Genomic DNA, 13,319 nt, shown 5'->3' on the forward strand with positions numbered 1-13,319 from the left:
GCCTGATGAGGCTGGAGCCCAGCTTCTCCAGAAGCTGCCAGCTTCCCTTAGAGGGACAGGATCTGGGCTGGGCCTTGGATGTGTCCAGGATGCTAAGGCCCAGGCCAGGGAGCCCCACTCTAACAATCCCCTCTTCCCCAGGACCAGACGGGCCCAGCCAGCACCAAGATGAGTGCCACGTCCTGGTTCCTGGTGAGCAGCAGCGGCGCCCGCCACCGGCTCCCTCGCGAGCTCATCTTCGTGGGGCGTGAGGAGTGTGAGCTCATGCTACAGGTTCGCAGGGGGCGCTTGGGGCCAGGAGGGTAGGGGGTGGACAGTCCGTCCCTCTGGAGGCCAGGAAGGTGCCCACCCCACTTGCTGCAGGCCACCCTGGCGAGGAGGCCGCCATGCAGCCCAGGCTGGGCCTCTTACCTTGGGTCCCGGCTGCACCAAGGGCTCTGGGGCTCCCGTGGACGCGTGCAGGGGTGTGTGCGCTCACAGGCTCGGGTCCCTGCCCCGTACGTATCCCTGTCTCTGACAGGAGGGGGCTTAGGCTTTTGTCAGGTTCTCAAAGTTGTGGGGGTCCCTAGAAGCGTGAGTTGGCATCCTTTTGCAGAGAGGGAGCTGAGGCTGGGCTTTGGAAGGTCCTGGAAAGCCGGTCTGCCCATACTCTTGTTGTCTGGGGGCCCCGCCTATGCCGTGAGTGCTGCCTGAGCGGGGGTTCCAGTGTCTTGGTCCCAGCTGCACCCTGGTGAAGGCTAGTGCCTTTTGGCGGCCTCCAGGCATGAGGGGCTCTTCTCAGGGCATGAGAGCCTGCCCAGCACCGGCACTGACAGTCAGAAGTTTCTCTGGCCATGGTTTGAATTTGGCTTTGTGGGGCTTGCGATCTGGCTGTTTGAGAACAAAGAGCAGGGGTGGTGAGCTAACCCCATAGGCCCATCCTGGCCTAATGTCCTTCCTCTACCCCGTGTGCCTGTGTGCCGTGGGCTCCCTGTCCTGGCTCATCCCCCAGCGTGGCACATGGGCCACTGACCCAGGTGGATGGCACTGTCCAGTCTAGCCGAGGGGCCTGCAGGTGCACGGAGCTGTCTTGCCCACTCGGACATTGCCTCCTGGATGCAACGTGCTGCTGCCGCACATGCCCGGGTCGTGCCAGGCTCTGACAAGGTGGGCAGGCCTCAGGCTGTGGTGAGGGGTCCTGGCCATGTGCACATTCCCTGGGGCAGACAGTGTTTGTCTGCCTCTACCCAGGGCAGCCCCACCCGATATTGCTGCATATGTCCTGCTGTGGTGGGAAGGTTTGTATCCCCTGCAATTCGGAGGTTGAAGCTTCATTTCCAGCGTGGTAGCTTCAAGAGATGGGGCCTTTGGAAGGTGAGCAGGGCGTGAGGCTTTGCCTTTGGGAATGGGATCAGGGACCTTGAAAAGAGGCCAGAGGAAGCTGGCTCACCCCTTCTGCCCAGTGGGGACGCAGCATTAAAGATACCATCCTTGAAGCAGAGACAGGGCCCTCTCCAGACACCAAATTGGCCGGCGCCTGGATCTCGGGCTTCCAGCCTCGAGAACTATGAGCAATACATTTGTGTCATTTGCACATTACTCAGGAATTTTGTTACAGCAGCTGGGATGGACTAAGTCCAGACATCCCAGCTTCTCCCAGGCGTCCTCTGATCCTCTTGAGTCTGGACCCAGCAGGTCTCTCACCTTGTGGTTGGTTGTTCCGGCTCTGAAGTTCTTTAATCTGGAACATTCTCTCCCTTTTTTCTCTTTTCTTTATGCCTCCAGTAGCTGGAGAGAGTTGGTGGCTGGGGGCAGGAGTCGGCAAATGTTTTCTACAAAGGGCCTGATAAAGATTTTAGGTTTTGCCGACCACGAAGTATCTACTGCAGCCCAGGCCTGTGGCCGTGGTGAGGGGCAGCCAGGGAGCGAGCGTGGCCGGCCGAGGCGGGCGCGGCAGCACCTGCACTTCATTTATGGATGTTGAAGTATCAATTTCCCATAATTTTCATGTGTCATGAAATAGCCTTTTGATGATTTTCAATCATTTAGAAGTGTAAAGATCATTCTTAATTCTCAAGCCATCCAAAGACAGGTGGCAGGCCGTAGGCCACGCCCCACATACCTCACTGCCTCATAGGGGCCATTGCTGTATTTGGCGGGTTGCTCCCAGGGTCCGCGTGCAGGGGTGGCATCAGTGATGGCCGCGCTGCTCTACCTAGGGTGGCCAGGAGGGCTTCTCGAAGGAGGCGGCACTTTGGAGCCTCTGGAAGAAGCCAGAGCCAGCCTGCAGGCAGGGGACTGGTGTGGGTGCTCTTCCTGCCCCACCCCTGCACCAGGCCTGCTCTGCCTACTTCTCCCTGGGGTGGGGGAAGAGTGCTGGGGGCAGGGTGCTCAGGGTGAGTTTGGGGTCTGATTCCGAGTTTCTGCACCTGTCAGTGGAGCCCTGAGCAGGTCGTTGGGGGCTTCCCCGCTCTCCTCAGTGGCCGCCCCTGGCCTGGGTGGGCCTGCATTTCTACCCCTCGCTGTTGTGGGTGGTGTCGCCATTGTAAGATGTATCTCCATGGGGAAACTGAGGCTCAGGGAGGTCTTGCAGGTGTGGCGAGTGTGGGAAGGCTGTCTGCCTCCCGGTGCCCCTGCAGCGGCCTCCTACCTGCCCACTGCTGCCCCCTGCCGGCCTCTGTCACCCCTCACTCTCTGTGCAGCTGCCCTAGAGGCTTCTCACCCCCACCCTACAGCCCCATGTCCAGCCCCTTGGCCCCTCTGTTGCCCCCACCTCAGGATGTTTGCACCTGCCGCCCTTCCCTGCAGCAACTTCCTTGGCACCTGTGCCAGGACCCCCGCCCTCTCAGCTCATGCTCAGGGGCCTCAGTGGCCCTTTCCGAATGCTGCTTCTTCCCCGAGGCCCTATCCACCTCTGCTCAGACGATCCACACACTGCCTGGAGCCTGCCCTGTCCTCAGCTTCCAGCCTCCTACTGGATATGGCTGCTGCACTGGGGTCTCTCAGAGGCATCCCAAGCTCGGTGGCTGAACCAAACCTGTCACCCTCCGTCCCTTCCACCCAGGGTCCCCACCAGGGTCCCCTTCCCTCTGCTCAGTGCCACCGCCACCCCCACTCCACACACAGACAGGAACGCAGGCCTCCACTGGACCCAGTCTCTCCCCACACCTGCCCTGGCTCTCCAGACCTGGCTCACACCCACCTTCCTGCCCTGGAACCTCCCCACCTGTCCCAGTGCCCCCTCCACAGTCCTTGCTTTCAGTGCCACATCTTTCCACTGGGCAGGGTGCCAAGCAGAGACCCTGCCCACCCTTGGCGTCCACTGCAGGGAGGGGCCAGCAAGGTGTCCAGGGTCCAGTCCTGTGTAAAGAAGGTGGTACTGGGGACTGAGTGGTCAGCAGACATCTGCCTACGTTGTGCTGAGGCCCAAGGAGCCGCAGCAGCAGGAGTTGGGGCCGGTGAGGAGGGGAGGCTGTGGGAGGACAGAGCTGAGCTGGGGCTATGGGGATGGGACGTGCAGGGGAGACCAGCAGAGTGGGCGGCCCCAAGGCCTGGGCTTTCACTAGGCAAGAGGGGCGGTAGCTGGGACCACAGCGGGCAGACAGGTGGGGGAGTTGTGTTCCAGGTAGAGCTGCCACCCACGTGCTGTCCCACGGACCACGCTCTCCAGGGCTCTGCCTTTGCTCCCCACAGTGTCCTTGTGCCCAGTGCAAGCCTGGCACAGAGCTGGTGCCCAGCGAACAGGCATTAAATGACGCAGGAACGTGGACCCAGGCAGGACTTCCCTATGTGGCTGTCACTCCTGTGGTGGCCCAGGCTGTGGTACAGGGTGTGCAGTGTGTGTGCAGTGTGTGTGCAGTGTGTGTGTGCAGTGTGTGTGCAGTGTGTGTGCAGTGTGTGTGTGCAGTGTGTGTGCAGTGTGTGTGTGCAGTGTGTGTGCAGTGGGTGTGCAGTGTGTGTGTGTGTGCAGTGTGTGTGTGCAGTGTGTGTGCAGTGTGTGTGTGCAGTGTGTGTGTGCAGTGGGTGTGCAGTGTGTGTGTGCAGTGTGTGTGTGCAGTGGGTGTGCAGTGGGTGTGTGCAGTGGGTGTGTGCAGTGGGTGTGCAGTGTGTGCAGTGTGTGTGTGCAGTGTGTGTGCAGTGTGTGTGTGCAGTGGGTGTGCAGTGTGTGTGCAGTGGGTGTGCAGCCGCCAATGGGGAGCTCGGGTGAGCTGGCAGGAGGGTGTGCCCAGAGCCCTGGCTGCTGCCACTGCCACTCAGCACAGCTGGGCCAGGCTGTTGCCACAGAGGGCGTCAGACGTGAACTTTGGGAACATCTTTATTCTATTTTAAAGTGAGCACAAATTATTAGACACTTTCCCCAAAATCCATGTGTTTGGGGCGTCTTCCGGCCATGTCACACATCTGTGTTTGCCTGGCTGTTTCTGCACCGAGTTCCTTCCACAGGCCTGGGGTTTCTGTTGTTTTAAGTCTTGAGCCCTGGGCCGGGGGCCACTTCTCACTGGTGGCTGGAGACTTGGCCAAGTGAGGGGCTGCTTCTGGCTGGAGAGGGGAGTTTCTGGAAGGGGGTTCCCCATGTGTCTCCAGTGCTTCCTGCAGTCTGGGGAGGGGCTTGGCAGGAGCGGGTCTGGTGAGAAAGCCCTGGCTGGGGGTGGAGGCTCAGCCCTGGGAGTGGGCGAGGCAGCTGTGCTCGGGGTGTTAACAGGGTCCTGTGGGGGGACCCTGTGCTGAGTCAAAGGAGCCAGAAGCTGGGGTGGGCTGGGTGGGGTGGGGAAGGTGGGTGCAGGCAGGGGAAGGGGCTTGGACTGAAGGTGAGACCCAGGCCTGGGCAAGGATGCGGTGTGCCCAGAGCTGGCAGAGTCATCTGCCTGAAGCCTGACTGTGGCCTGGGTGGGGTAAGGAAGGTTTGGAGAGGCCTTGGGGCCTGCGGGAAAGGGGGCTGTGGAGAGAGAGGCTGACCGAGGGCTGCCGAGAGGAAGACCAGCATTGCTGGAGCCTGTGTTGGAGAGGGGCTTGGTGGGTGAGCCCTCCAGGGAAGGCCTGGGGCGGGGCTCAGAGGACCTGGAAGGTGTGCAGAATTGTGTCCAGCAGGAGGCCTCGAGGCCCAGGGGGTCTGAGGCTAGGGGAGCAGCGGGGATGCATCCAGGCTGGAAACCCCTCCAGGGTTTCCACTCCTCAGCAGAGATGACATCCAAGTCACCCGCCCTCAGCCACCTCAGCCCTTTCCAGAGGGGACAGGGGCAGTAGCTCCTTCCTTTATGCCCCTGCTGGACCCCATCCCCTGGGGAGGTCTCATGCTGGCAAGGGAGGGCCCAAGCCCGGCCCCAGGCCTCAGTGCTTCCTTTCTCTGAGACAGCAGCAGGTCCTCCTGGCCCCGTGGAGTCCACGTGTTGGGCGGGCTGAGGTGGGGATGCTGCCCTGTGCACAGGACAGGGTGCAGGAGGAGGTGAGCCCCAACCCCCTGAGGGAGATCCAGGCCTCCTAGCTTCCAGGCTGCACTCTCAGGTAAGAATCCTGGGGCCTGGCCCTCAGGGCTGCCCATGGGGCAGTTAGTGGCCTGAGGTGTCTCCAGCAGCCATCCTAGAGTTGGGGAGGGGGATCTCAGGACGGGCTTCTTGGAGGAGGTGAGTGCTGGGGGTCGCCTGTGTCTGGAGGCCTTCAGTGACAGGTGGGAAGTCCAATGGAGGAGGTGATGTCTGGCATCACCCACCCTGGCCAGGATCCTCCCCCAACCCCATCGGCAGAGACTGCCACTGGGGTGGCCGGGAGCCATGTAGCTGTGGGTGCCAGCTTCGGAGAAGGAATTTGAACAGGGTGGACCTGGAGGTGGGTGGTGGCTGTCAAGGTCAGACCCACTCTACCAGAGACCTGTGGCTTTGGCTGGCAGGTGAGCTGGCACCAGGAGCCCCACCAGGATCCGCCTTCCCAGGGAGGGCATGTGGGGCAGGTGGAGCCGCTCACCTGGTTTCTGGGAAACCATGGGCTGTGTCTGGGCAGGCAGCTCAGGGATGGCTGCACCCAGGACCCTACTCTCCCCTTTAAACCTCCCTGGCACCCCTGCCTACTTCCTGGGGGGACCCAGGGTCCTGACAGGAGGGGTGGGCCCTATCCACCCTCCTCGCCACCCTCCACTACAGTCCCCGTCCCTGGTTCTCCACTGCAGTCCCCCCTACAGTCCTCCACTGCAGTCCCTGCCCCCGGTCCTCCACTGCAGTCCTCCCCTCAGTCCTCCACTGCAGTCCTCCCCCTGGTCCTCCACTGCAGTCCCCCCCAACCCCCGCCCCTCGTCCTCCACTGTAGTACCACCACTGTGGCTTGAGCCAGGCACCCAGGGCTTCTGAGTGCCCACTGCTGGGTGGCAGTGGCACTAGCGTGAGGAGGCTGGCTCTCAGGCCTGCTGGCCACCACAAGCCCCACCCAGCTGCAGCTTCCCTGCCCTGGCGCCTCTGCGGAGGCCTCAGTCAAGCTGGGCCATCAGAACCCTTGCCCCCAACTAGCCCCTGCTGTGCGATCTCCTCTCTGAGTGAGGAAGGAGGCCCTGCCCTGAGGGTTTCTAGCCCTTGCCCAGGGGTACTGGGGGAGGCCCCACACCGGTGTTTCAGGATGGTGCCCTTTGGTGGGGTAGTGATGGCCAGCTGCCAGGGTGGCCTGCACATGGCAGGCTGAGAGTGACCAGCCTGAGGGGCCCGGGCTCTCACCTGGGAGACTGAGAAGCCGTGCTGGCACTCAGGAGGGACGTCCAGCTCCTAGTCGTGTGGGTTGCAGGCCGTCCTGTCCCAGGGCTGGGGGACTTCCTTCAGGCCCATTGCTGCCTGTGGAAGCTGGCCTGGTGTCTTGTGGATGCACTGCCTGGATGGTCCCTAGGTGGTGGCGAGGGTCACACACTGTCTGGGCCAGGACTCGGTGGCTTCCCTGGGTCGGCTGGTTCTGCTGGCCTTTCCTGGGGCTGGACCCCCAGGCCTGTGGCTCCTGAGGTTTGGGGGCAGGAGGGATGGAGCCACCACCCAGAGCCCCGGGCAGCACAGGGTGCTGTGTGGAGTGGGGGACTGGATGGGCAGGGGCCGTGCTCGCAGCGCTGTGTGGAGTTGGGGGCCGGGTGGGCAGGGGCCGTGCTCGCAGCGCTGTGTGGAGTGGGGGACTGGATGGGCAGGGGCCGTGCTCGCAGCGCTGTGTGGAGTGGGGGACTGGATGGGCAGGGGCCGTGCTCGCAGCGCTGTGTGGAGTTGGGGGACTGGATGGGCAGGGGCCGTGCTCACAGCGCTGTGTGGAGTTGGGGGACTGGATGGGCAGGGGCCGTGCTCGCAGCGCTGTGTGGAGTGGGGGACTGCATGGGCAGGGGCCGTGCTCGCAGCGCTGTGTGGAGTGGGGGACTGGATGGGCAGGGGCCGTGCTCACAGCGCTGTGTGGAGTTGGGGACTGGATGGGCAGGGGCCGTGCTCACAGCGCTGTGTGGAGTGGGGGACTGGATGGGCAGGGGCCGTGCTCATAGCGCTGTGTGGAGTGGGGGGCCGGGTGGGCAGCGGCTGTGCTCGCAGCACTTAAGCAAGTAGAAAGTGACTCGCCTCTGCCTCCGTCTCCCCATACCCCAGTGGGGCAGTGATGTGGGCTTGGCTGTGGCCTTACGATTGGACAACCAGGGTTGACCTTGTGAAGGCACTGGGGCACCTGTCCTCCGGGGGGTGGTCCTGGGTGGGCTGGTGGCCCAGAAAGGGTTGGCAGCACCCGGAGTGGGAACACCAAAGGTGTGGACGCTGGTTGAGAGTTGTGTGTGTTCCTGTGGGGCTGGGCTCCCTGAGACAGCCCCCCTCACTGCCAGCCTGGCTGCCGCCACCTGACCTTGGGAGAGAGCAGCGTGTGCCAGATGACCAGAGGGCTCCCAGCACTCCCACGGCCCAGCCGGGGAGCAGCTCTGGGGAGGGCAGTCTTGGGGGGAGGCTTGGGGCCGCAGCAGAGGGTGGGGGACGTGGCCCTGGCATCTTGGCAAATCCTGCTCCAGAGACACGGTGGGCACACCTCTGTGGTCGGAGGCCTGGGGCCACTGCTGGTGTTGCGCTGGGGCAGAGGATGGAGCAGGGTGCCTCTGCCTCTTGGGTGTCACCTCCTCCCCTGGAGCACCTGAGGGCCGGCTGTGTGTCTCCCCAGTCCCGCAGTGTGGACAAGCAGCATGCCGTCATCAACTATGACCAGGACAGGGACGAGCACTGGGTGAAGGACCTGGGCAGCCTCAATGGGGTGAGTGTGAGAGGCCCTGGCCTGGCCTTTTAACAGCCCTGCCCTTCAGCCCTGGCCCCTCCCTCTCAGTTTGGCTCCTCCCCCAGTCATAGCCCCTCCCTCTCAGCCCTGGCCCCTCCCCCAGCCCTGGCCCCTCTCCCAGATCGGGCCCCATCCCCAACTGCAGAGGCCCCCAGGCCTCCCCAGAAGGCTCCCCCTGGCAGGGTCTCAGGCCCCCAAGGATCAGGCTGCTCTCAGGGAGAGTGGACCCTGCAGATGGGGAGAGAAGCACTAGGCTGGGGAATGGGGCCCCTGAAATGGAAGGAGCTGTGCTTGGGTACCCAGTCTGGGTATGGGTGGGGCCGTGTGATCCTTTCTTCTGTAAGTTGGGGGTGGCAGGGGCAGGAAGGTAACCAGGAGGGAACCCCTGGCTGCAAGAGCAGGGTGGGGGTCAGATGAAAGGAGTGGGGTATGGGGTGGAAGTGGGTAGGAAGGATGGAGGCCTCTCTGGGGGCGTGTGTCTGTCCCTGAGGTCCCTGTCTGGATGTCTCTGTCTGTTGCTGAGCTTGGTGGACTCCAACTTGTCCTGGGACACTCTATCTTTACTGCACTCTGCAGTCCTGAGCTGGGGGGCCCTAGCAGCCCCTCAGCAGCCCCTCAAGGAGCTCCGGCCAGGATCTCAGGCTGCTGGGGTCTGTCCTGAGCTCCCTCCTCCCACAGCATGCCTGTCTGATGAAGCGGCTGTCCCTGAATGGCTGCACAGCAAGTGGCCGCTCCTCTGCCTGTGTGGGCTGCGTCACCCACATGGGCTTTGAGAGGGTCCCCAGGCTGTTGGCCTGGGTTGCATAGCACCATCCCGGTCCGTGCTCCTGGGCCCTGCATGGCTGGCTACTTCTGAGGCCTGTGATGCCCACAGAGCTGCCTCCCACCTGCCTGTGGGACTGGCACATCAACACTCCTGCCAGCAGGCAGCCTGGAGAGGGGTATCAGACCCTCTGAGGCCTGACCCTTGGCCAAGGGCCACCACAGGGCACACCTGCCTCGACTGTTCCCAAGGGCTCATGGGGCCAAGGTGGGGGCTGGGGCCAGCGCGAGGCTGTATGGGTGAGAGGAAGCATCTCTTGGAGTCCGCTTCACAAAGATGCTCAAAGAGTTCTGTTCTGGAGGGTTCCATCATGGTCCCTGCAGTGCTGGGTGGGCCCCAGTGCCTGGGTGCCCCGGCCGTGGCTGTGGAACTTGAGGCTGGTGCCTGGGACAGTGCTGCACAGGCCATCACTCGCCGTGGGTTCCAGAGAGTTGGTGCCCCTGCGGCCCTGCCCACAGCCACTCACCTGCTCAGCCCCACCACCCTGCCACCTGTTTTCCTGCAGACATTTGTGAATGACATGCGCATCCCGGACCAGAAGTACGTCACGCTGAAGCTCAACGATGTCATCCGCTTCGGCTACGATATCCTGCCCCTGAACGTCCCTCCTCCTGGGCTTCTTCTCAGTCCCCAGGACCACAGTCACTCTGTTACTCCAGAAGCAGGGCTGTCACCGCTGGGGCCGCTGGGTTACAGAGCACGGAGGATGACCCTAGGGCTGGGCTCCACCTGCTGATGGAGCACCCCAAGGAAGGCTAGTCCCTGCAGCCCAGCCCCCTGTGGACACCCTGGCCATGGGTACCTGCTGCTTGCCCACCCACCCAGCCTGAGGTCACGTGGGGCCTGGGGAACTGGTGACCACTCCCTGGGACCCCGAGTCCTGGTCCGACATTGGAACTGTCTGAGCACATGGGTGGGTGTGGCTGTGCCTCCCCAGGAAGAAAGAGGCCCCTCCTCTGCCTGCCTCCATGGGCCTTTGAGCTGGCACACCTGTTGCTGGGGGTGGACTTCAGCGCTGGGCTCCTGGCTCTTCTGCTTTGTGTTCGCCTTAACACATGTCCACATTCCAACATGTATGTGCTGGAGCGTGTGCAGCACCGAGTCCCGGAGGAGGCACTCAAGGTTAGTGCTGGCCGAGCCCGGGGGGCTCAGCCACGAGGGCTCAGCCCCCCATCCTCCCCACCATGCTCCCACTGCCATCTCCCCAGCAAACTCTCACCAGGCCTCTGGGGCGCCACGTTCAGGCTGCGGGTGCCATGAGTCAGGCCAGCCTGTCCTGCCCTGCCAGATGGCCCAGTCTGGCAGGTGGGAAGGTAGTCATTACCCCCAGCCTGCTGCAGTGACAGATGGCGGGGGCACCGGGACACGGGCGCCACTGTTGTGGATGCAGCAGGATCCGGGCTCTGGGAGGGGCCTGGGAGGAGCCGGGCTGCATGGTCAGCCTGCTGGAGCTCCTGGGCTTTCTGAGCTGCATCGCTGGGCACTGGCGGGTTTAGCTCTGGCTCACAGAACAAACGGCTCATTGGGTGAGCTGGGTGGCCAGAGCCCAGGAAGCTGCTGGGGTCACCCTGCAGGAGAGTGCAGCGGGGCTGAGGCGGGGGCCAGCAGCCTTCCCGGGAGCAGAGGGCCCTGTTCGGAGGGCCAGAAGGGTATACAGCTCCTGAGCCCCCCAGCATCTTTTTGGGAGTGTCTCTCAGGTTAAGTAGCTTTGGGGTCTCATAAGAGGCTTTAAATTCTCTGACGTTACAGTTATTTGGAGTCTTTGAAGCTGAAGGGATTAAGAGTCTCTAGACAGAGTGTTTAGGGTCTCTGAGGCTGGGGAATTTGGTCTCTGTGAGTGAGATATTTAGGGTTCCTTAGGCTCGGGGGATTTGAGGATCTATGTGTTAGAGGATTTGGCGTTCCTCTGGGTGAAGGGATTTGAGGTCTCTGAAGCTGAGGTGCTTTGGGGTCTCATGCCCAGGGGATTAAGTTCCCTTCAGGTTAGCGGATTTGAGTCCTTCAAGGTGGCAGGATTTGGGGTCACTTCAGGCTGAGAGGATTTATTGCTTCTTAGGGTGAGGGGATCTGAGGTCTCCCAGGCTGAAATCTGAAGGTCTTAGGCTGAGGGTTTGTAAGGGTTTTACGCTGCACGACCAAGGCCCCCCGAGTTCCTGTCAGTCTCTCTGACCTCCTCCCGCGCTGCCCACCCTGGCCGGGCGCCCTCTCGGAGCCCCTCAGGAGGTAAAGGCTGCCCCCAGCATATTGATGAGGCTGCCCACCCTGGCCGGGCGCCCTCTCGGAGCCCCTCAGGAGGTAAAGGCTGCCCCCAGCATATTGATGAGGCTGCCCACCCTGGCCGGGCGCCCTCTCGGAGCCCCTCAGGAGGTAAAGGCTGCCCCCAGCATATTGATGAGGCTGCCCACCCTGGCCGGGCGCCCTCTCGGAGCCCCTCAGGAGGTAAAGGCTGCCCCCAGCATATTGATGAGGCTGCCCACCCTGGCTGGGCGCCCTCTCGGAGCCCCTCAGGAGGTAAAGGCTGCCCCCAGCATATTGATGAGGCTGCCCACCCTGGCCGGGCGCCCTCTCGGAGCCCTTCAGGAGGTAAAGGCTGCCCCCAGCATATTGATGAGGCTGCATCGGGGGGGCCAGAGGCAGCAAGGAAGGGTGCTGGAGGCCGATGGTGGCAGCCTTCAGGGGTGGGCATCCTTGCGTGCCCTTTCCCCTGTGTGCTGGGGACATGCACAGCCAGGGCCCCTGTGGGGAGCGTGAGGGTCCTAGGTGGGAACGGCGTCTCCTTGCCCTCACTTGTTCATGTGGGAGTTGTGGAGCACAGATTCAGGGCCCTGTTCAGAGCTCCCCAGGAGCCCTGTGGGGCCAGGGCGCTTAGCCCATTCCTCGGATGATCTCTGAGCAGCCTGGGGTCCCCCAGCCTGCAAGGGGCAGGGCCTAAGGGAGCCAGGTTCTGTCTGAAGGCACAAGCGGCCCTGCTGCCCATCCCAGGGCCCCCACTCTGATGATCGCAGCCTGCTCTGCCCTGCCCCACCCAAGCAGGCCCCTGCTTCCCCTGGAAGCTGCCCCTTCCCAGGCTTGAGCTGGACCCCGAGCTGTGTTACCTGGGCATTAGGGAGCATTAGGGACAGCTTGTGACATGCAAAGTCATAGCTGGGCCCTCTGGATGGAGAGGAGAGGCTGGGCCCACCCTGGTGGGGTCCTCCTGAGGTTGGGCCCAGTACCTCACCCCACCTGGTCTGCCCACAGCATGAGAAGTACACCAGCCAGCTGCAGGTGAGCGTGAAGGGTTTGTCGCCCAAGAGGAGTGAGGCACTGCCGGAACACACACCATACTGCGAGGCCTCGAACCCCAGGCCGGAGAAGGGGGACCGGAGACCAGGAACAGGTAGGCCCAGGCAGTGCGGATGGGGTGAGCACACAGGGCCACTGCCAGGCCCTCTGCCCTACACCTGCCTTCCTGCACCCCTCACCCCGTGCATGCATATACCGTGTACACCCACACCCCTCACCCTTTGCACACACCTACCCCTGCACATACACACCCCTCACCCATTGTGCACACCTACCCTTGCATGCCTGCACCCCTCACTCCTGTACACACTTACCCATGCACACCCACACCACTCACCCCTGTGCACACCTACCCATACATGCCCACAGCTCTCACTGCTGTGCACAGACCTATCCATGCACACCCATACTGCTCACCCCTGTGCACTCACACCCCCACCCCTGTACACACATCTACCTGTGCACACCCACATCCCTCATCTCTCACCCCACACACACAGCTACCCATGCACACACACACTGCTCACCCCTGTGCACACCTACCTGTGCACGCCTGCACCCCTTGGGCCCACAGTTCTTGTGGGGTTGGTGGGCCACCAGCTGGGCACCCTCTGTCCCCAGTGGTGAGAGGCAGGTGATGGTGGGGGTGCGGCTATGCTCCCTAATATCAGGCATTTGGACTCGATTCTGCAGACCGAGCCAGCAGGGCTCAGGGGTTGGTGGTTTCTGATGAAACCTGATTTGTGCCTTTGGCAATCAGTGCAGCAAGTGGGCAGAAGTCTGGGAGGAAGACAGCTGCACGAGGGTCCGCATGGGTCCAGTGGGCACAAGGGGAGGGGAAGGAGCTGAGAGTGAGAAAGTGCCTGGTGGGGTGTGGAGGGGTCGGGGTGGGGTATCCAAGCCTGAGGCCCCAGTGTATGACTTGAGTTCTGGTTAGACAGGGGTGTATCCGGGGATCAGGCTCTCCGCTCCCACCTTGGTC

General features: G+C 62.7%; 1 protein-coding gene across 4 annotated transcripts in view; it reads left to right on the plus strand.

The window, feature by feature from the left end:
- Positions 1 to 13,319, plus strand: part of CEP170B (centrosomal protein 170B) — a 33,606-nt gene that overhangs the window by 3,041 nt on the left and 17,246 nt on the right. For 2 of the 4 annotated variants that reach the window (XM_054448519.2, XM_054448521.2), the window contains exons 2-6: positions 142 to 273; positions 8,119 to 8,208; positions 9,558 to 9,636; positions 10,116 to 10,174; positions 12,293 to 12,431. In XM_054448519.2, coding sequence (XP_054304494.2) covers positions 169 to 273; positions 8,119 to 8,208; positions 9,558 to 9,636; positions 10,116 to 10,174; positions 12,293 to 12,431 — 472 coding nt within the window. In that variant the 5' untranslated portion in view covers positions 142 to 168. Of the gene's footprint in view, positions 1 to 141; positions 274 to 7,236; positions 8,209 to 9,557; positions 9,637 to 10,115; positions 10,175 to 12,292; positions 12,432 to 13,319 lie in introns of those variants that run through there. The other 2 variants (XM_054448518.2, XM_054448517.2) reach the window with 2 other exon arrangements.

Source organism: Pongo pygmaeus, chromosome 15 (assembly GCF_028885625.2).
Source record: "Pongo pygmaeus isolate AG05252 chromosome 15, NHGRI_mPonPyg2-v2.0_pri, whole genome shotgun sequence".
Lineage (NCBI taxonomy): Eukaryota > Metazoa > Chordata > Mammalia > Primates > Hominidae > Pongo > Pongo pygmaeus.